The sequence below is a fragment of the Notamacropus eugenii genome, chromosome 2 (assembly GCF_028372415.1).
Source record: "Notamacropus eugenii isolate mMacEug1 chromosome 2, mMacEug1.pri_v2, whole genome shotgun sequence".
Lineage (NCBI taxonomy): Eukaryota > Metazoa > Chordata > Mammalia > Diprotodontia > Macropodidae > Notamacropus > Notamacropus eugenii.
In genome coordinates, this window is record NC_092873.1 from 373,115,255 (window position 1) to 373,137,519 (window position 22,265).

The 22,265-nt window shown below is 39.1% G+C and overlaps 1 protein-coding gene across 2 annotated transcripts in view; it reads left to right on the forward strand.

Annotated features, from left to right (window-relative positions):
• The first annotated feature begins 3,460 nt into the window (after positions 1–3,460).
• INTS2 (integrator complex subunit 2) overlaps positions 3,461–22,265 on the forward strand; it is a 41,885-nt gene continuing 23,080 nt past the window's right edge. The window contains exons 1-14 of one of the 2 annotated variants that reach the window (XM_072646912.1): positions 3,461–3,483; positions 5,371–5,677; positions 6,273–6,411; positions 7,784–7,886; positions 8,134–8,247; positions 14,885–15,015; positions 15,257–15,430; positions 15,853–16,079; positions 17,360–17,485; positions 18,715–18,786; positions 18,876–18,990; positions 19,298–19,366; positions 20,055–20,189; positions 21,551–21,727. In XM_072646912.1, coding sequence (XP_072503013.1) covers positions 5,385–5,677; positions 6,273–6,411; positions 7,784–7,886; positions 8,134–8,247; positions 14,885–15,015; positions 15,257–15,430; positions 15,853–16,079; positions 17,360–17,485; positions 18,715–18,786; positions 18,876–18,990; positions 19,298–19,366; positions 20,055–20,189; positions 21,551–21,727 — 1,875 coding nt within the window. In that variant the 5' untranslated portion in view covers positions 3,461–3,483; positions 5,371–5,384. Of the gene's footprint in view, positions 3,484–3,540; positions 3,688–5,370; positions 5,678–6,272; positions 6,412–7,783; positions 7,887–8,133; positions 8,248–14,884; positions 15,016–15,256; positions 15,431–15,852; positions 16,080–17,359; positions 17,486–18,714; positions 18,787–18,875; positions 18,991–19,297; positions 19,367–20,054; positions 20,190–21,550; positions 21,728–22,265 lie in introns of those variants that run through there. The other variant, XM_072646911.1, reaches the window with a different exon arrangement.

The following is a 22,265-nucleotide window of genomic DNA, read 5'->3' on the forward strand; positions in this document are numbered from 1 at the left end:
AAGAATATTGTAGTAGGCCCCCCTGTGTATGTGGGGTGCATACTGATACAGTAGTCTGGGGTGGGCCAAGTGAGGTAGTCAAAGAATGTCAAGTAAGCTAATTAGGTGATCTAGGGGGGCTGGGGTGGGCCAGATGCCTTGGTCAGACCTGACAGGGATCTGGGCTGTTGAAATGTATGGGAAAATTCAAGGACTGGGTTGTTTTCAGACATGGTCTTTTCCTTTCAGAGGTCCAGGTCCCATCACCCCATCAGTACGTATTTGTCTGAAACCAAGAGTCTAAAGGCCTTTCTAATAAGATCAGGGGTAAAGAAGACTATTATTGCCAGTATTATTTGATCATATAGTTCTAGAAATACTAGCGATAGTGATAAAACAAAAATAAAAGGAACAAAAGGTGTTGACGAAATAGGCATAGGCAAAGAGGAAAAAAACTGCTTTTGCAAATGGTAAAATATTTCTAGAGAATCTTAAAGAGTTAAATAAAATTGATTGAGACAATAACTGAAACACTCCTGAATATTGCCAATAAAACCCGGTAGGAAAAGAAATTTCACTAAAAAAATTACAATCTGGGAGTTGAACTACCAAGAAACACAGGAACAGAATACAACTACAAAACAGCTTTTATAGAAATAAGAACCTAAATAGTTGGAAAAAAATTAATTTCTCAGGGGTAGATTATGTCTAGAGCCAGCTAGCTAAATAGTACAGTGGATAGAGTGTCGGGCCTGGAATTAAGAAGACTCTTCTTCCTCAGTTCAAATCTGCTCTCAGACACTAGCTGTGTGAACCTGGGCAAGTCATTAACCCTGTCTGCCTTAGTTTCCTCAGTGGCAAAATCAGCTGGAGAAGGAAATGTCAAACCACTCCAGCATCTTTGCCAAGAACATCCTCAGTGGGGTCACAGAGAGTCAGACATGACAAACACTTAATACAAAAGAGAACACTACCCAAGGGATTACCTTACAGAACTAGACAAAAAATTATAACAATGAAATCCATCTGCAAGAACAAAAATTCAAGAATCTTAAGGGAAATAATGAAGAAAAATGAGAAGGGGGAGCTAGAAATATCAGATCACAAACTATACTACAAAGCAGTATTAGCAAAGTGATTTGGTACTGGCTAAAAAATATTGAAGTCAAGCAATGGAGCAAATTAGGTATACAACATACAAACGCAAAAAACCTCGTAAGTAACAGTATTTGAAAAATCAAAAGACCCAGCTACTGGATTAAGTATTCATTATTCAACCAAAACCACTGGAAAAACTGGAAAGTAGTCTGTCCCCATAGACACCAAAGAGATCAAAGAAATAACAAAATAACCCATATGTTTAAAAAAAATATTTATGGCAGGTCTTCTTATATATCAACAAACAGGAAACTAAGAGTGTGACTGATGGGGTACAGACTCTGGGAACCTTCTTGAACTAGCCTTGAATCTTCCCACTTAAACTTTGGGTTTTTATACCCAAATCTGTTCCTCTTGTTGTTGCCGTGTTCATTCTTCATTTTCAAAGAAGAGAGAGAGGGAGGGCTGTGTAAGGTCACCAGTGTCACTTTCTCCTCCTGAGCCATCTGGGTCCAGTGACCAGATATTCATCAGGATGACTACAGAAGGCCCAGGATGCCATGGGACACCTTGGCCTATTCAGGTACTCATTTAAGAGTGAGGTGGGGTCCATTCAGTGGATAGGCCTCTTTAAAAAGTAGTCAGGGGTATGGCCCCTTTAATAGAAAAGAAAATAAATCTGTTACCCTTAACCTAGCCTGGCCCTCCACTGTCACCTCCAGATTGCCTCTGGCTGATTCCCATCCTTGACTACTTCCCACCCAAGCCCACTATTGTCTGATACCTCCTAATTGCCTCCAGCAATTACCCTTGATTATATCACTAGTTACTCAGTCCCATCAAGACTAGACCACCCTCACATCCCTCCCACTTTCTGTATATAAATTCCATCTCTCCACACTGAAGGTGCTCAGATTTAATCCAAATCTGATTCCGTCTAGCTTAGCTGAGATTCTATCTAGACCCCTTGTCAATATAAGTGTCACAAATGATTAGACTTCTTAACAGTGGACCCAGTATGGTGAATCTTCAATATACTTGGCCTGAAAGAAGGCTTGAGTCGAATTCATTCGGCAGGACCCTGCGTGTTGGTATTTTAGGGTACTGAATGCCCCAAACCTCAACATTATGGTTCCCTGACCTCATCATGACCATCCATTGGAGAATGGTAAAGCAAATTAAAACACAAATGTAATGGAATATTATTGTGCTATAAGAAATGACGAAAAGCAGAGATTCAGAGAATCTGACCTGTACGAACTGATGAACTGAACTGAACAGAACAAGAACAATTTTTACAATAGCAATGACGTTGTAAAGAAAAACACTTAATCCAGTGAGCAACCATAATTCCAAGAGATCAGTGATGAAGCATGCTATCCGTCTCCTTCAAGAAAGGTGATGTAATATTAGCACTATGCATATGTTACAAGTGTTTTGTATTTCCTTCCTCCCCTCCCCAATTTTGGAGAGAGAAGTGAGAGGAACAGGAGGCTATCCAAAGGGTTAGCAGACCAGAAAGGTTAAACAAATTGTCAGTGAAGCATTTTTTTAATGCACAGAAAATCACAGATCAGAAGGAAACAGAAATCAACAGGACAGACAGCTTTTAAAGTTACATGTTAAACCTACTGTGTAATTAAAAGGGAAAGCAAGCTGCATGGAAATAAGTTTGGGTTTCATATTTAAATCCTCTTTTTCTATTCTGCTTTGTATGTGGAAGTATGTATTTTATTTGGGATTTAAGAATAAATTATTTAAACTCATGCACCACTTGCTACAGGAATCCTTTCCTAACTTTCTCCAGCGGCTAGTTCTCTCTTTGGTCCCCCACTCACGCGGTAATTTTGCCTTTATTCTTTACATACTTATACACGTACTAGTCCTTCACGTTAGGATACACTTGGCTGAGTGTGTTGGGGCGCAGCCTGCACCCCTGTTATTCCCGGAGGCTGAGGCTGGTGCCTAGCTTGCCCCTGGGGGTTCTGAGTTACAGTGGGCTAAGAAAACCGGGAATAGAACAGCCACTGCAGCATCCCTGGTGCCAGAGACAGGACAGACAGGAGGACAGAGGGGGAAGGGCAGCGAGGGAAGAGGAGGAGGAAGGGAAGGCAGAGTGGAGGGGAAGAGGGAAGCGGGAAGGCGAGGAAGAGGAGGGAAAAAAGGGGGGGAGGGAGGAGAGAAGAGAAGAAAGAAGGGAAAAGAGAAAGTGGAGGGAGGAGGTGAAGAGAAGACAGAAAAGAAAGGAGGGTAGGAGGAAGAAGAGGGACAGACAAGAAAGAGGGCGGAGCGAGCACCATTTCCTCTTCCCCTCCCCCCAGGCTTCATTGCCCTTCACCTCCTACGGCGGCCGAGAGCGCTCATTTCCCAGGGATGAATGAAGGTGCCGCCGGACGCGCCGCCGAGGTCGCTTTCCCATTCCCCTCCCTCTTCTCCCCACCCCTTCCCCACGGAGGCCGGGTCTCTTTCTGGCGCCTGCGCCCCTCGCAGCGTGGGCGTGGACGGGAGGCTGCGGGCAGCTCGGGCTCCAGCCTCGGGGATTCCAGACGCTGCCTAGGCTGGGCCCCGGCTCCGGGCCGCGCTCCGGATTGCGGCCGCGGTCTACCTTAGGTAGCGGGGGTTCGGCGCGGGAGGCCAGCGGGAGGCGCAGGCCCTAGGGCGCCTCTTGCCGTCGGATGGGCCCCTCTGCCGGGCTTGGGTACCTCGGCTCGGTCACAGCCCTGGTCCCCAGGGGAGAACAAGGGGAGGGGGGGACGGATAGAGAGGGCGGGGTCCCTGGCCCGTGGCCCGCGAGGGGAGGGGGCGCGGGGGTGCAGCCGAGTGGCCCGCGAGGGGAGGGGGCGGGGGTGCAGCCGAGTGGCCCGCGAGGGGAGGGGGCGGGGGTGCAGCCGAGTGGCCCGCGAGGGGAGGGGGCGGGGGTGCAGCCGAGTGGCCCGCGAGGGGAGGGGGCGGGGGTGCAGCCGAGTGGCCCGCGAGGGGAGGGGGGCGGGGGTGCAGCCGAGTGGCCCGCGAGGGGAGGGGGCGGGGGTGCAGCCGAGTGGCCCGCGAGGGGAGGGGGCGGGGGTGCAGCCGAGTGGCCCGCGAGGGGAGGGGGCGGGGGTGCAGCCGAGTGGCCCGCGAGGGGAGGGGGCGGGCCAGGGAAAGCGTGGGAGTGCAGCGCTGCGGGCTAGCTGGGGCCGGCCCCAGGCTTTCCCTTCCCGGCCTTGAGCTAGGGGCCACGAGGCTTGGCGAGGCGGGAGGCTCCCTCCTGCAGGCTCCTAGAGGAGCCGAGCTCCCTTGGTTTACAGATGGGGAAAGTGGAGCACAGGGTCGCTTCTAGCAGCAAGATACATGAGCTGCGATTGCAGTCCAGGGCTTCTGGCTCCACATGCAATTGTTCTTTTCGTTTCCCCCGTGGAAATGAGGCGAGATGCTGAACATTAATGTGTCACCGCTTACTTATTATTTAGATACTTTTTCGGAAAGGAGTGAAATTTGACCAGGATTAGTGCCTCCACTGTACTGTGGCAGTAGCGTAAGGCATGCATTAGTGTCCAGAAAATCTGAGTTCGTTGTTACATTTTGTTGATACTTAGTAGCTCTGGGTTCCTGGGCAAGTCACTGAACTCAAATGGCCCTCGGCTTCAGGTGTAGTAGCTTTTGAACTGAATGCCTAACTGCGAATCTTAATTCCGCCCCAGACAGTCAATTGTTCTGACCCGGTAGGCTAATAACATAACCTTTTATGCTTCCTTTTCTGTTAAACGGGGGGAAGGTGGGGAGATTTGGACCTGGTGGCCTTTCAGGTTCCTTCCAGTTTTAAATTTAAGATCTTATAAGTTCCTCAAGCAGAACCTGGGTGTAATGAAAGGAATTGGGTTCAAGTCCTGTCTCTGAGGTTTTTACCTTGTGTGATCTTGGACAAATTAACTTCTCTGATCTTCAGTTTTTCAACTGTTAAATGAAGGGTTTGAACTAGATGGCTTCTGGAGTTCCTTCCAACTCTAGATCTACGATACTGACATCTGTAGGTATAGAAAATACAAGGCGTTGTTCCTGTCTTAAAGCTTTTATGGTACTCATTTTAATGATTTGGTACATTGCTTTTCATAGGTTATATGTACTATGTTTTCTTAACTGGTTTTTAGTTAGATAAATTGAGGTATCCAATCACCTAGTAAATCAGGAACAAAGGTAATGTCCCCACTTCCCTTAGGTTGTAGGTCATATTTTCTCAGGCCTTTATGGAGTTGCAGAGTTATTTGGAACCATATAAATGGAAGTATCCCCAACTTACTTCTTTTTCTTTATTAGGGTTAAGAGTGACGATGGCGGAGTGTACAAATCTTCAGTTTGTCAGCCCGTTTGCCTTTGAGGCAATGCAGAAGGTTGATGTTGTTCGTTTGGCTTCCCTCAGTGATCCAGAATTGAGACTTCTCCTGCCTTGTTTGGTGCGGATGGCCCTATGTGCTCCAGCAGACCAGAGCCAAAGCTGGGCTCAGGATAAAAAACTTATTCTACGCCTTCTTTCAGGGGTAGAAGCTGTCAATTCCATTGTTGCATTGCTGTCTGTGGACTTCCATGCTTTGAAAGAAGATGCCAGTAAAGAGCAACAGCTTAGGTAATGAATCCCTTGTTATGACTTGGGGTTTAGAACTTAACTGGTCATGATGTGATGAGACCTGGGAAAGACCTTAGCTTGAAAAGACTAAGGTCCCCCCTGCATCCTGGGCCATCTTCAGTTGCCCTGATTCATATCTGGCCACTGGACCCAGATGTCTCCCGAGGAGAAAATGAGGCTGGTGATTTTGCATAGCCCTCCCTCCCTTAAATCTAGTTCACTTACATGTCATAGCATCACCTCCCTGATGTCATGGTTCTCTTTGAGAATGAAGGAAAAAACAGCAAGGCATGATGTATCTTATAAGATTTTCATAGGAGGTAATTTTCAGAGAAGGGGAATATAAGAACCAAACGTTTGCTGCTCTGATCCTGGGGTATATGAAACAAATGTATGGGTCAGAATAAGCAGATTTTACCATTGATTTGTATTTGTTTTGAATTAATGAAATGAGATCATTGTTCAGAGTTACTGGCACATGTTTAGTTTTTCCTAATTTCTCTAGTTGTTTTTTTAAAAACAAAATCATGTTTTTGGTTCTAATTTCCACAGTATTGTTTGCTTAATTTTTTTTTTTTTTGGGTATTTCTACTAGGCATAAGTTTGGTGGAAGCAGTGGAGAGAGCATCTTGGTATCACAGCTCCAGCATGGACTAACATTAGAGTTTGAACATAGTGATTCACCCCGTCGCTTGCGTCTTGTACTTAGTGAACTTTTGGCAATAATGAACAAGGTGAATTTCTTATGCTGACAGCTAGAAACCCACTTGACTTGATATTTCATTGATTTAGAGCTGAAAGGGAACTCAGACACCCATTCATTCAGTCCCCTCATTTTACAGATAAGAATACTGGGGCCCAGGGAGTTCAAATGACTTGCCCAAGGTTAGTTAGTGGTTTGATCCCAGATTCTCTGAGTATTCTGCTTTTTCCATGGTACCACACTGATGTATAAGGTCAGTGATAACCGTGCTAGGTAGACTGCCATTCTTTACTGTCTATTGTTCTGCTTTAAATCTACCAGGGCTTTATTCTTCAGAGACTAGTAGTACTTTAGTATATTGTCCTACAACTTGTTCTTTCTTGCCTGTCTTGCCTCATTTGTATCTATCTTTCTTCCTCTAATGCAGAAAATTAGCAGACATTATTACTAGTTATCTGAAGAAACTGCTATTTATTGAGTATGAGACTAATGTAAAATGTATGGGAAAGTCCATTATTTTAGGTACTAGCTGCTTTGCTAAATCATCACTTTATGATCAATCATGTCAGTTTTGGTCCTGACTGCCAGAGGTAAAAGCTGGTGAAGGCTATTTTATTAATCTGGGTCCAAAAGGACCAAATTCTACTAATTTCTTTTTTTTCCCAAAGGAAATATTTTAAATTGTTACATGTAAGATTTAAGTGGTAATTTTGTATCATGATTTAAAACATGTTAATCTTTATAACACTTCTCAGTAGGAGCAGATTGGTTTTCTGTTCTGCTTAATTTTTAGTACTGCAGCAATGTAAAACTTTTTCTCCTTATATATTTTTCTTTTCAAATTCAGTATATGATGCTGATCAAATAAAGTAATCTGTCATTCTCCATTAATTGTAGTATTTAGATGGAAGGTTTGCTCACTTCTGTTTACATGGAATATGATGACAAAACTAAATCAGAAGAATATTGAATCTATTTTAAATTAAAATAATCATTTGTTATTTTTAACATTCTAATTCTTAAGTAAATGTTTATCCCTTGTGTCATTTTATAAGGAAATTTGAATTTGGGTTTGTTCTCTTCGTGTGTCACTTTAAAGCTTTTAGGTTGTTAGTCTAAGATTGAAATGTGCTACTTCAGTTAGCATTCTTGGTTCATGCAGGTGTCTCATATAGCTTGCAGAGGATTCCTGTTCTTTTCAGTCGTTTTGTTCTACCTAAATGGATCTACTAGGATCCCAGAGGGTAGTTACTTGAAATGCAGTTGTGGAGATTGGTACTGACATGCATAAATAGGATACATTTTGATGGATAGAAACAGTTCTCAATCTGAAGGAACTTAATTCTTTATCTACAATTTATAGAATCATTAGTTTACTTGGAATTTTGGATGTTTTTTTGTAGGTTTCTGAGTCCAATGGAGAGTTCTTCTTTAAATCATCTGAGCTTTTTGAGAGTCCAGTCTATTTGGAGGAAGCTGCAGATGTGCTTTGTATTTTACAAGCAGGTACTGTGCTAAGATATAGTTGAGAAATAGTTTATTCTTCAGTGATAGTGTAACAGTTCAACCTTGAACATTGTGTTACTGTCAAATTGCCAATCATAATATTTAAATTTCCACAATAGGAAGGAAAGTTTATGAGACAATAAAGTTTCTAAGTCTGTCTGAATTTAGAACACATCAACTGAAGATGTTCATTGCCTAATTTATTGAAATATTTTTTTTTAACTGAAACGCACCTGTTTGCCCACAGAGCTTCCTTCCCTACTTCCCATAGTTGATGTAGCTGAAGCCTTGCTACATGTTCGAAATGGATCCTGGTTCCTGTGTCTCTTAGTGGCCAACGTCCCTGATAGTTTTAATGGAGGTAGGTAGAACTTATAAAATAAGATATTAAAATTTTTTGATTAGATAACTCAGGGGCTTGCTTTTTTTTATTTTTTATTTTATTTTTTTTAGTTAATGGAGAAATATTAATGGAGATTTCATTTGAGTATTCTTAGACATTATGGCCATTTTAGATACTGGACTCTAAGCCCGGTAATAAATTCGCTGGTTCAGAAGGTATGGTCATTTGGGAAATTTAGACAGTTGCAATTTTGAAATGTATTTTTAGGTCAACTGAAGGGTAGCCTGAGACAGCATGTAATCAAATCAGGGAAAATACATTTTTTGTGAATTCTCTTCTTCACAGTTGCTGCTACCTTGCAGACAAACTAAGTTTAGAATGGCAAATGAAGGAGACCAGCTTTCTTGTGTTTTATTTCTACTTCAGATTAGTAATGACTGTAAGTTACTGCATTAATTTATTAGGGCCTGAGATAAATCAAAATCAAGTCAACAACTCTTTATTGACTTACTGACTTCATGCAGGGTGATAGGTACTCTGAATTAGTTCTCTTAAGGCTTTATTTCAGAATCAGTATTGCAATGAATTGTTATATTTGGTAGTTTTAGCTAAAAGGTCGGGGAGTTGGGTGAACCTTTTTGAGATTGACGATTCTCCCAACCTAGTCAAATCAGCCTTCAGCTAAATGATTGAAGGCATTTATGTTGAAAATTATCAGGGAAAGAGGCCCTTATGCCAGCTGCAGTGTATTTGTCAGAGAAATCTGAGACAAAGATTTTTTTTTTCCCATTCTGTTGCTCCTTTCTTAACCTGTTCATTAATTTTGTCTGTGCAGAAGTTCTTCAGTGTCATGTAATCAAATTTATCTATTTTATTTTTTGCAATTTTCTCTTAATTCTTTTGTTAAGAATACATATCCTACCCATAGTTGTGGGAGACATCAATAATTATTTAATGAACAGCTCTGTGTAGTGTACTGCAGATAAAGATGAAACAAGACAGACTTGATCTTTAAAGAGCTTATAATGAGTAGTGGGAATAAGAAATATATACTGATAACTTCAATTTATAAGAATCTAAGTGAATAGGAATTAAAGTGCTTTGTAGGAGTGAGTGAGTGGGTATAATTTGAGGTTCCTCCACACATGCAATGATGCTAGATACAATCACCAAACTGGGCACCTGGGTCTGCTACAATTTGTTACATGTAATCTCAACTGACCTTTGCTTGAGCAAAGCAATTTTTTTTACATCTCTTTAGTTGGCTCACTATCCTACTTATTGAAGCACCTTTTCCAAACGTTTTCATCCGTCTTCAAACCTTACATGCCTCTTGATCCCCTGCTTTCAGTTGAAAATTTTGCCTCATATTTTAATGAAAAAATTGAGACCATTATCAGAGAGTTCCCTCTTCTCCTCTCTTCCTCATCTCATATTACCCACAGGCACCTTCTGGCTCGTATGAAGAGGTGGCACTTCTTGCCATAGCTAATCTACATGTACAAGTGATCTCATTCCAGCCTTATTCTCTCACTTGTTTTGAATCTCTCCCTGTCCACTGATTGCAAAAATGTCTGTGTCTCACTCATTTTCAAAAAACCTTCATGTGATCTATCCATCCTGAATAACTATAGTCCTATATCTCTCCTGTCTTTTTGTAACTAGGCTCTTTGAGAAGGCCTGCTATCTGTAATAGATACCTCCATGTCCTTTCCTCTCAATCCCTTCTTAATTCTGCAGTCTAGCTTCCTTCCTTATCATTCAGCCAAAACTACTTTCTCCACAGTTATCAATGATTTTTTTTCTTTTTTTATTTACTATTTTTTTAACATTCTTTTTAAAATCTGAATTCCAAATTCTCTCTCCCTTCCACCCTGTTCTCCATCTACTGACAATGTGAGCAGTATGATTTCAGTTATACGTGAGAAACCAGCAAAACATGTTTCCACGTTAACCATATTTTTTAAAAAGCAAGAAAAATACAGTGAGAAGATGATACTTCAATTTCATCAGTTCTGTATGGGAGTGGGCAGCATTTTTTCATCATAAATCCTTTGGAATTGTCTTGGGTTGTTTTGATCGGAGTAGCCAAGTCTTTCAGAGTTGATCGTTATTACAACATTGCTGTTACTGTCCGCAATAATCTCTTGGTTCTTCTCACTTTACCTCAATTCGAGTAAGTCTTGCCATGGTTTTCCAAAACTGCCTCCCTTGTTATTTCCCATAACACAATAGTACCGTATCACAATCACATGCCAAAACTTGTTCAGCAATTTCCCACTTGATGAGCATCCCCTGGCTTTCCAGTTCTTTGGCACCACAACAATTGCTGCTATAAATATTTTTGTACATATTGGTCCTTTTTCTTTAATACCTTTGGTATGCAGATTTAGTAGTGGTATTACTAGGTCAAAGAGAATGTACAGTTTTTTAGCCCTATTTCCAAATTGTTCTCCAGAATGTTTGAACCAGATCTCTGCTCCCCAGACAGTGCATTTTTCGCTTTTCTCCTATAGCATTTATCATTTCTAATAGGTATGAGGTAGTACCTCAGGGTTGTTTTAATTTGCCTTTCTCTAAATAATAGTGACTTAGAGCATTTTTTCATATAACTCTAAGTAGCTTTCATTTCTTCTTCTGAAAACTGCCTGTTTATATCCTTTGATTATTTGTCAATTGAGGAATGGCTCTTATTTTTATAAATTTGACTTAGTTCTATACTCACTACATATTTGAGAAATGAGGCCTTTATCAGAGAAACTTGCTATAAAAATTCTTGTCTTTGGTACCTTTTAGCAAAATGTAGTCTCCCTGATTATCCCCTTTAATTAGGTCTGTTTTTGCTTTTGTTTTGTCTGAGGTCATGATTGCTACCCTTGCCCTTTTTAGTGTAGTTGAAGCATATTAGATTCTGCTGCAGCCCTTTATTTTAACTGTGTGTGTCTTTCTATTTCAAGTGTGTCTTGTAAACAACATATTGTTGCATTATAGTTTCTAATCCCATTCTGTTATCTGTTTACATATTATGGGTGAGCTCATCCCATTTATAATGACAGTTATGATTACTAACAGTGTATTTTTCTTCATCCAATTTTCTTGTTTGGTTTTTTTCTTTCTTTATCCTGTGTCTCCTCTAAAGTCTATTTTGATTCTAACCACTGCCTCCCTTAATCTGCTCTCCCTTTTATCTTAACTTCACTAATCCCTTTTCACTTGTCCTTTCCCTCTTATTTCCCTTTTGGGTACATTACATTTCTTTACACAGCTGAGTGTGTGTGTGTGTGTGTGTGTGTGTGTGTGTGTGTGTGTGTGTGTGTGTGTGTGTGTGTGTGTGTGTGTGTGTGTGTGTTGTGTGTGTTCTTCTTTCTTTGAACCAGTTCTTCGAGTGAAGTTCAAGCATTTTCCACCACTCCCACCCTCCCCATTTTCCTCTTCACTGTAAAAAGCTTTTCCTTGCATGCTTCTTTTTTTTTTTTAGGATTATACTGTTTTGCTGGGGGAGGTTATTCTTGGTTGTAATCCTGGCTCCTTTTCCTTCATGAATATCGTATTCCAAGTGCTCTGCTCCTTTAATGTGGAAGTTGCTAAACGTTGTGTGATCTTGACTATGGCTTTATGATACTGGAATTATTTGTTTCTGGCTGCTTGAAGTATTTTCTCCTTAACCTTGAAGGTCTCAAATTTGGTTGTATTATTCCAGGGAGTTTTCATTTTCTTTTTCAATCTTTCAGGTTGTAATGAGTAGATTCTTTCAATTTCTGTTTTACCTTCTGGATCTAAGATATCAGGGCAGTTTTCCTTGATAATTTCATGAAATGTCCAGGCTCTCTCTTTGATCATGACTTTTTGGTAGTCTAATAATTCTGAAATTATCTTTTTTTTTTTTTCTGTTTTCCAGGTCATTTGGTTTTCCTACGAAATATCTCACATTTCCTTCTATTTTTTCATTCATTTGACTTTGTTTTATTGGAGATTTTGTACCTCTTCTGCTGTGCTAATTCTGTTTTTTAAGGAGGTCTTTGGTGAATTTTTATGCCTCTTTTACCATTCGTTAGGCCACTTCTTTTTTTTAAGTTGTTATTTTCTTCAGTTTTTTTTGTACCTCTTTTACCAAATTATTAATTCTCTTTTCATAATTTTCTTGCATCATTCTCATTTCTTTTTCCCAATTTTTCCTTTACCATTCTTCTCTTTAACTCTTCCAGGAATTCTTTTTGGGCTTTGGATTCAATTAGCACTTCTTTCTTTGAGACTTTTCTTGTAGCTGTTACCGTTTTCTAAATTTATTGCTTTGTTAACCGTTTTCTAAATTTATGTCTTGGTTTTCTCTGCTACTGTAATAGCTTTTTATGGTCACATTCTCTTTTTGCTGTTTGCTCATTTTCCATGTCTATTTCTGTGCTTTAAACTTTGTTATAGTTGAGCTCTACTCTCCTGGGGATGTAGAAGCACTTTGCCAACCTTCAGGCTTTTTTTTTGTGGTACTATTTTTAGAGTTAGTTCTGACTGTCTGCAGGTTTTTGGTGCTTCCAAGGTAGTGTGATCCTGGGAGAGGTATAGTCACTGCTCTCTGGTCTTTATCCAGGGAAAGGCTCCTGGTCCCCTGCACCTGAAAGCACTAGTGCTCTCTTTACCTTGGAATTGCAAGTAGAGCCCCTGTTCCCTTGTTCCCTTGTGACACCAGCATTCCTTTTCATCCTGGAACTGCATCCCAGAATACTACATGAACAGTACACTTGCCATTCAGTGCCAATTATATCCAGTGCCAGCAAGGGGTCCCTTTAATCTCTTTCTGATTAGTTTTCTGATCCCCTTACTGTCTCTGGGTTAAGAGCTCTTGAAACTGCTGTTGCTGCCACCTCATGTGTGAGTTCTGGACAGGTTTCTATCTTGATGTCACAAACTTCTCCTACTGACCTAAGTTTTCTTAGGCTGGAAAAATGTCTCGCCCTGCCACCCCAGAATCTGGTTTGAGGCTTTATTTTAAAGTTGTTTGAAAGGGTGTGTTGAGAATTCAGTGAGGTTGCCTTTGATCTGCCATCTTGGTTCTACCCACAGTGATTGCTTAATTGCCAGATTTAATGGTCTTTTCTCAGTTCTCATTATTCTTGACGTCCATTTCTTGACACTTGGTCACCCTATTCTCCTTGAAATTCTCTTCCCTCCAAGTTTTCAGGATGCTAATATCTTCTGATTCTCTCACTGTTTCTTCTCAGTGTTCTTTGATGGAACTTCATCCAGGTCGTGATAATCATATGTATCCTTTAGTGCTCTGCCTTAAGCTCTCTTTTCCCTCTATACCATTTTACTTGTTGATCTCGTTAGATCCCCATAGATTCATCTCTATGCTATTGGATTCTCAAATCTAGCCCTTATCTCTCTATTGACCTCCAGTCTTGCATTTCCAGCTGCCTGCTAGACATCTCAAACTGGATATCCATTAGATCTAAAACTGAATTCATTATCTTTCCAAATGCTGTCATCTTCTTAAGCTGTCTGTTGATGTTGAGAGCACTATCATCCTTCTAGTCACCCAGCCTCTCAACTTAGGTCTCATCCTTGATTACTTACTTAGTTCCTATTTCTAATTTGTTTCTAAGGCCTATAAATTTTACCTTTGTAACATCATTCGAATGTGACCTTTTCCTCTTTGACATTTCATTGCCCTGGTACAGACACTGATCACCTTACATGTTGGCTGTAGCAATAGCTACAAGTCTCTCCCTGCTGTCGTCCATTCTCCATTCACTTGTGATAGTGACTCCCTGTCACCTCTGGATCAATGATAAAATCCACTTTTTGACATTGAAAGACTTTGATAACTGTCTCCCCTCCTCCTTACTTTTCTAGTCTTCTTAAACCGCATCCCCTGTTCTATTAGGCTTAGCGATGTTGGCTTCTTTGCTGTTTCTCATAGAAAACACTCAGTTTCCCAACTGCAGGCTTTTTCTAGCTTTTCCCTATGGTCTCCCACCTCCTTTTAACTCTTGGCTTTCTTCAAATCTTAGCTAAAATCCCACCTGCAAGAAGCCTTTCCTATAGACCCTTTATTCTAGTGTCTTCCCTTTGTTGATTGTTGCCAGTTTGTTTTGTATATTGCTTGTGTAGATTGTGAGCTTCTTGAGAGCAGGGCTTGTCTTTTGCCTTTCTTTGTGTCCTCACTGTTTTACACAGTACTTAGCACAAAGTAGGTGCTTATTAAATGTTTATTGACAGACTGAGGAAAGGCTTCATGAATGAGGTGGCATTTGAACTGAGATAGACATGGTGGGGAGAGTTGGACGTGAGACCCCATTCATGCTTGGGTGACTGGACAAAAGGAATGAAGACAGGACAAGAAGTCAAGAAACAGCAAGTAGTCAATTTTGTTTTGAATAGTATGGGAGAGGAATAGAGGACAATAAGACTGGAAAAGGTAGGTTGGAGCCAGATTTCAGAGAACCGTGAGTATTAGGCTAAGGAGTTTTACGTTTCATAAGCATTAGGGAGCTTCTTAAGGCAGCCTTCAAAAATTGCTGATGCTTGGTGCTGTTTGTACTTTTCTGTGTATCTCTGGAGGTTACCGTGTGCCCTGCACATAGTAAGCCCTAAACTGCTTGTTGACTATGTTAAATAGCTTCTAAAGTTGGACTGATTGAGTCTTCTTAATGTTCAGTTTGTAGAGGATTGATTAAGAATGGGGAACGCCAAGATGAGGAGAGCCTGGGTGGTCGGCGTAGGACAGATGCTCTACGTTTCTTGTGTAAAATGAACCCATCTCAGGCCCTGAAGGTCCGAGGCATGGTGGTAAGAGACTTGATTTTTGATGGGGTAAAGAGAATGAAACAGGTTTTTAAATAGGTAGTATTCTGCCATTGATGAATGCAAAGTCTTTTCTCCAGGTAGGCTGAATGCCCATCTTTGGAATTTCCTTTGCATAAATTTTACCTTTCTCTCGGAACCTTTGTTTTTTGTGAAATCTAACCCCGGGTTTGCCAGTCCTATGACTGGCCATTCATTGACCTTGGTTTGTTTTCTGTGCTGTTAGGTGGAGGAATGCCACTTGCCAGGCCTTGGAGTAGCTTTAACTTTAGATCATACTAAGAATGAAGCTTCTGAAGATGGAGTGAGTGACCTGGTTTGTTTTGTTAGTGGTTTGTTGCTTGGCACAAATGCAAGAGTTCGGACTTGGTTTGGAACTTTTATTCGAAATGGACAACAGGTAAGAAACACTGATAAGTGAGAATTAAGGGTTCAGAATTTATTAGGGCCTGCTGGAAGGGGAAAAACATCTGCTTTTAAAGTGGTGTTTTGTTTTTTTTCAAAATAAATTATGTTGCATTTGCTTAAGACTTTAATATTTACAACCTGTATTGTAGTATTTAAAAATTTTCTCCAACAGTTCTTCTACAGCTCTCTCCTGTAGATTCCCATACAATTTATACCACAGATTGTCAAGCCATTCTTTAATGGGGCACCTACTTTACTTCCTGTTCTTTGATTCCAAAAAATGACCATTCCATTTTTCCAAGAAATAATATGACAGGAGTCAGTTTCAGGTGTTAAGTAGGGTGCTTTGTTTAAACTTACTTTTGACTAAATAATTGTTTAATGCTTCCCTCCTGTGGTCCATATTTTTTGCAGAAAAAAAGAGAGACCAGTAGTTCTGTGCTTTGGCAAATGAGAAGGCAGCTTCTCTTGGAGTTGATGGGCATCCTTCCCACAGTAAGGAGTACACGCATTGTGGAAGAAGCTGATGTAGAGATGGAGCCTAATGTGTCTGTGTATTCAGGACTGAAAGAAGAACATGTTGTGAAAGCCAGTGCATTGTTACGTCTTTATTGCGCTTTGATGGGAATTGCTGGACTCAAGTATATATTATTTTGATATTTCATTCTACAAAAGTGTTATGTTCTTATTTTTGCTTCTGAGGAAGTGAATGAAAGGTCTCTTACTCAGAGAGTTCCTAAATTTCATATACTAGACTAGGTTTAGGTCATTCCAGTTCATTGTAATCTTTATTAAGCACATATTGTGTGCAAAGTGCAACAGTCAAATATGTCTTGCCCTCAGGGAACTTATATTCCAAGTACAGAGAAATCCAGCATGTATACAAATAAGTACAAAAATTTGCACAAAACAATATTTGGTTCAGAGAAGGGACTGACAACCCGGACGATCAGGAAGGGCCTATTGTAGGAGGTAGTGCTTGAGCTGAGCCTTGAAAGGAGTGGAACTAGAGATTCTAGTAGGCAAAGGTGCAGAGAAAGAGATCCTAGGCACTGGGGGAATAGCCAGTTCTAGGCAAATGTGTATGAAATGAATCATCTTACAGAAGAAGCCAGCTGGATTGAAATGTGGGTTTTATAAAGCAGAATAATTCACGAATCTGGAAAAAAGAATATATGTGGAAGTGCTTTGTAAATTCTAAAGTGCTATATAAAAGTAAGGCATTAGTGTCTTAGAGTTTTAGATATTAAAGCTTCAAACTATATCAAAACTTTTGGTACAATCTTTATTATCTTCTCAGACCACAGCTTACAAGTCAGGTTTGTGGTATATCAGGAATGAATCCCTCCTTTCTAAGTGAAAGTTTGTTAGGGACTTATTAACTTATTTTTCTCTGCCTATAAAAGTCATAGTGTAGATACAGGTAGAATCAGAGCAGTTTATCTTCTTTTAGTTCCTTTGTTAAATTATCTTTATCTTAACCCTGTTAGAGTCACTTGGGCAAAACTATGATGGATGAGAAATTGTTCAGCATAAATAAAATTAAGATAAATCTGTCCTCTTTCCTCCTATTTCTGAGTAGCTTTCTTTTTCAGATGTTTTCTTCCTGAGAGGAACTAGCAAACTAGATCACCTCTTAGGTGCCTTACAGCTCTGCATTTTTGAGCCAGCTGGTTATAAATTGTTGCTTATGTGGTTGTAAGGTACACAAACATGAATTGTTATTTGACCACCATCCTGTTTTGAATCTTTTTATTTTTTACTTTGGTCTGTTTCAAAAAGATCATATTTTAGCTTAGAAATCTCTCAGGATTTTACATTTGGCAATTCTAGATGTTAAAGATTGTGTAAAGATTTTTTTCATTAAAACAAAGGTCATTATATGGAACATCTTTGACTTCAAAAAATTGCTTTTGTTTAGACCAACTGATGAAGAAGCTGAACAGCTATTGCAGCTTATGACAAGTCGTCCTCCTGCAACACCAGCTGGGGTTCGCTTTGTTTCTCTTTCCTTTTGTATGCTACTCGCCTTTTCCACACTTGTCAGGTATCTTTGTGGAAATGTTGCTCTTTTATTAACCTTTATGAAGGTGTTTCTTTCACTTGTTAAAAATGCACAACTAGCAGGAGATTAGAGATTTCCAGCAGATTCAAGTTTGGATCAAAAGTGTTATGTGTAGCCTTTTTTTAAATGATGTCACCAAGGATCCATTGATAGTCCTATTGCTTGCCTCCATTTCTCTTTCCCAATCAGTGTAGTGTAGTAGGAGAAGTATATTTTTCAGTTTCTTTTGTTTATCTTGTCTTCACTGCTGTAAAGTGGAGAGATAATTGGAAACTATCTTGGCAGGTCAGGCTTTTTCTGTATCTTTTAGGGTTTAAATCCCAGTTCATTAATATAATGAAATTCTGACAACTTAAAATTTCAAAAACAATATTAATAATAAAACACCATACTCTGGTCTGTTGTCTCTTGCTCTGCTTGTTCTACCTTATTTTCCTTTACTGTTGAGGTCTGGACTCATTTGGCTGGCTCTGGCAGGCTGAATTTAATGTGTAGATTTTTAGAGCCTTCAGCTATGAATATAAAATATAGGTTTAACATATAACCTAAGTCCAGAGGCTAGACTAAATCCCTGTTTTTAAAATACTACAGATAAAATTCTTTATCACTCTTTGGACGTTCAATGAAACCTTCTGTGTGGAGTCTGATCGTTATTTTTTTTTTTGGTTTTCTTATCTATAAAATGGGAGAGTTGGTCTAGAAAGCGTCTCAGATCCCTTCCAGTTCTACATTTGTGGACCTCAGGGTTTTTTTATTGTGCCCCAAAAAAGTAGTTGAAATGACATTTGCCTAGTTGTCTGCAGATGCTGATAAAATGAATTTTGCCATTTTGCTGGTACTCAGTCATTGGCTCATTAGGATATGACTGTTAACTTGGTAGAAGAGTCTTTTGATGTCAGATAGTTAACTAGGAGACATTAATGTGTCGTCCTCACCATTTTAATCTCAACAGTATTGTGTGATCAGTTCAATTATCTGCTTTACTGAGGGCCAGGCCTGGTCCTTCTTTCTTGGCCTCTTGGGTCATTTGTTAGTTCTCTTAAAAGAATTAAATTTAGTATTTTGTTTATTTCTTGTTAATGCTTTACGTGAAGGGAAAAATAATTTTACCTAAGCATGTACTTTTCCATAGTACTTTCTTTACAGTGATGTTTCTTTATCTTACTATTTATCTGAATTAAACTATTAATGTTCTGACATGTTTTATTTAGTACACCTGAACAGGAGCAGCTAATGGTGATATGGCTAAGCTGGATGATAAAAGAAGAAGCTTATTTTGAAAGGTAGGACTGCTCAATATCTTTTTTTTTCATTAGGTGACAGAACTTTTATTACCCTCTTAACACTTATCATCTCCTTTTTGTTATAACAGTACTTCTGGAGTGTCTGCCTCCTTTGGGGAGATGCTGTTACTGGTGGCTATGTATTTCCATAGCAACCAACTGAGTGCTATCATAGATTTGGTCTGTTCAACATTGGGAATGAAGGTAATTTCCCTCCTTCTAAAGGAGAGTGCACTTCTATTCAAGTGGTTTTTCTTTTTTAAGGGAAGTCGATTTGGTTCCTTATTTTAATTAAATATTTTTAGTATTTAAGAAATATTAGAAAATTTTGAAAAGGATATTTCTGCTGTGTTTGAAAAACCAATGAGACAGGCTTCTTGAAACAAGTGTTGTTACCTAGAGCTAATTTAGATCGTGTGGATCTTTTCTTATTTTGTGCTATGCGTGTCATTTACTTTCATGCTATAATTAATATTTATTGCCTATTTATTGTCTATTGCCGTTATTTCAGATTGTGATTAAACCAAGCTCTTTGAGTAGGATGAAGACCATATTCACTCAGGAAATTTTTACTGAGCAGGTATTTTCCTTTAAACTTAGGTACTTACTTAACTTACCTCTAAAGCACCCTGTGATGTAAACTTGTTGAATATCTAACTTCAGTATCCAAAATATCTGACATTAAGATCCATATTCTTCTTGAAAATCTCTCCATAGTTTATTTCCCTGTTGGAACTCTTGTAGAGACTGATGATACATTTCTTGTGTTAGTATATGTTTTAAATTGTATCCCTTCTTATCTTTTTTATTTAAGAATACTTGAATGACTCTTTGGTATTAATAGTTGTCCTACTAGTGAGAGGATTTCACAAAGTATGGTAATAACTTTCATTAGCCAGAGAGAAACAGAGCTCTACATCTTTTAATTTAAATTTCTATTAATGTGTAAGATAGACATTATTGAGAATTACTTGATTTTATGTGACAAGTTCTTGTTTGGCCCTTGGCTCCATAAGGTCAACCTGTGTATCAATAACATCAATTCTAGATAGTACTTAATCAATTCTAAATCTTAATAAATCTTAAATTCTAAGTCTAATGATGGTAAGATTCGCTGTATTGTTAAAGTTTAATTCCTTACTTTAAGTATCTTTGAATGCTGGAAATAGTTATATGTGATGAGTCAGGACAACTTGCTATTCATAGGTACACATATTTTAGTGGAGCTTTTACTAAAAGTATTTTTTCCCTCTTTTTTTTAACCTTAGGTTGTCACAGCTCATGCTGTTCGGGTTCCTGTAACCAGTAGCCTCAGTGCCAACATTGCTGGGTTTTTGCCTATCCACTGTATTTATCAGCTTCTCAGGAGTAGATCCTTTACCAAGCACAAAGTGTCAATAAAAGTATAATTCCATTTCTGTTTTAAAGCATTACATTGCAGTTAAACACTTTCCATTACTTTTTTCTGCAATTTTGCAGTCTAGATACTCTTATGGTGTTTTTTTTTATTTTTAGTTGTTTGTAAAATATTGAACTAAATGTATTGTTTAATCAATTATTCACACAGTTACAACATAAGTCACTGCATAGTTCATATTTTAAAATTATATAACTGGCAAACTTACTGTGTAAATTTTATGGTAGTGCTAGCTAATCTAGATCCTGAATTAGTAATACAAATTGCTTATCTTATGTAAGATGTTGTTTATCCATATTTTTAGTTAGCCAATATTTGTCACAGTTGGCCATTTCTGTCCAAAGCAGACTCCTGAAATAGTATTTAAAAATCAGGAAAATAGTTATTAAAAGACAAGTTCTGAATCATTTTTCCAAATATAACAATACTAGAATTTATTTTTTAGTACTGTAGAGCCCCACTTCTAGTAGCAGTGAGTATTTTAGTTTCCAGTAGTTGTGTGCATATGCATGTGGCACGGTGTCCTCTTGTTTTCTGTTTCTTTGTAAAGATCATAGACTTGACAGTCTATAGGACTGGATGAGACCTTAGAGTTCAGCTGATCCAATCTCATAGTTCTACAGCCAAGGACATTGAAACTCATGGGCCCAACATTATTTCAGCCCTGCGAGTCAGAACCAGGACTAGAACCAAGAATTTCCAGTCCTGTGTTCCTTCTTTGTGTCACGCCACCTCTTAAGATTACCTTCTACCTAGGAATTGCTGTTGTGAAACATGCATGGTATCCTCTCTTGAACCTGTTGCTTCTCAACTCCCAAGCTATCAGATGTGATCTCAGAATTAAGCTGCATTTTTGATTTGAAGGGATACACAATAATGTGGTCCCATGTTTCACCTCAATTTTGAAAGGATTATATGTCTTATATCCTTTTAAGGCAGATCAATAAGAATTTATTTAGTGCTTATATAATGTACTCAGGGTACATTTGAGACTGAATAAATGAGATTTTTGGAAGGATCTTTCCAAACAATTGTCTTAGTCCATGCAGTTAATGTCAAGAACCTCCCTACTATATATTGCACTCAGTTGGCACCTTCAAACATAGGAAGTCCCAAGTTTTCCATTTTAGTACCTATTCTCCATTGTTGAGAGTGAATTGTCAAAATAGCTCAAAGCCAAGTTATCTGACTTAATATTAGAACTAGATGTGTTTCGAAATTGCTACAAATTAAATTTAGATTTATCCCCAGTTCGTAAGTCATGCACAAATATATATGTGGTATTGAAGTTTTTACTTGAATTTTCTTGCTGCTGTGATTGATTCTGCCTCTAATCTGCTTCTTCAGGACTGGATTTATAGACAGCTGTGTGAAACCTCCATCCCACTCCACCCTCAGTTACTTCCTCTCATTGACGTATACATAAATTCTGTCCTTACTCCTGCTTCTAAATCAAATCCAGAAGCCACAAACCAACCAATCACAGAACAGGAGATACTCAGTGTTTTTAAAGGACTTATTGGGGTAAGACTTTTTTTTAATGCTTCCAATTTAGGCTTTTCTCTTTTGGTTAACTTCATTTGTTTTTTCTTTTGGAGAAATGGTAGATGATCTTAGATTTCTGTATAGTCCAGAATTTTGAAACCTGGGGTCAAATTTTTTTCAGGTGTTTCTAAAGCTAAAATGAATGGTAATTTAAAAGTAGCTTGCAGATGAAAACTATAAGGAAATCCCGTTTTCTTTAGTGGAGGAAACCCACTTATAAACATGAGGACTTCAGGTATAAGGATTTCTCTGTGAACTTGGGGGTTGGAGAAAGCGTTTTGAGAAAGTGCAACATATTCAGGTGCTCTAGCCAAGTCCTTGAGCATCCGTGATGCACCAGCACTCACTTATGGAGGATTGAAGAAAGGTGGTTTTTTCTCTTGGGCAGAGTAGTACAGCATTGTTCACCATCACTGTTTAATACATAATTGTTCCAGAGTTGCTTTTCCTGTGGTGATTTAAAAAAATTTTTTTTTTAATTTTTATTTAAAGTTTTGAGTTCCAATTTCATCCCTCC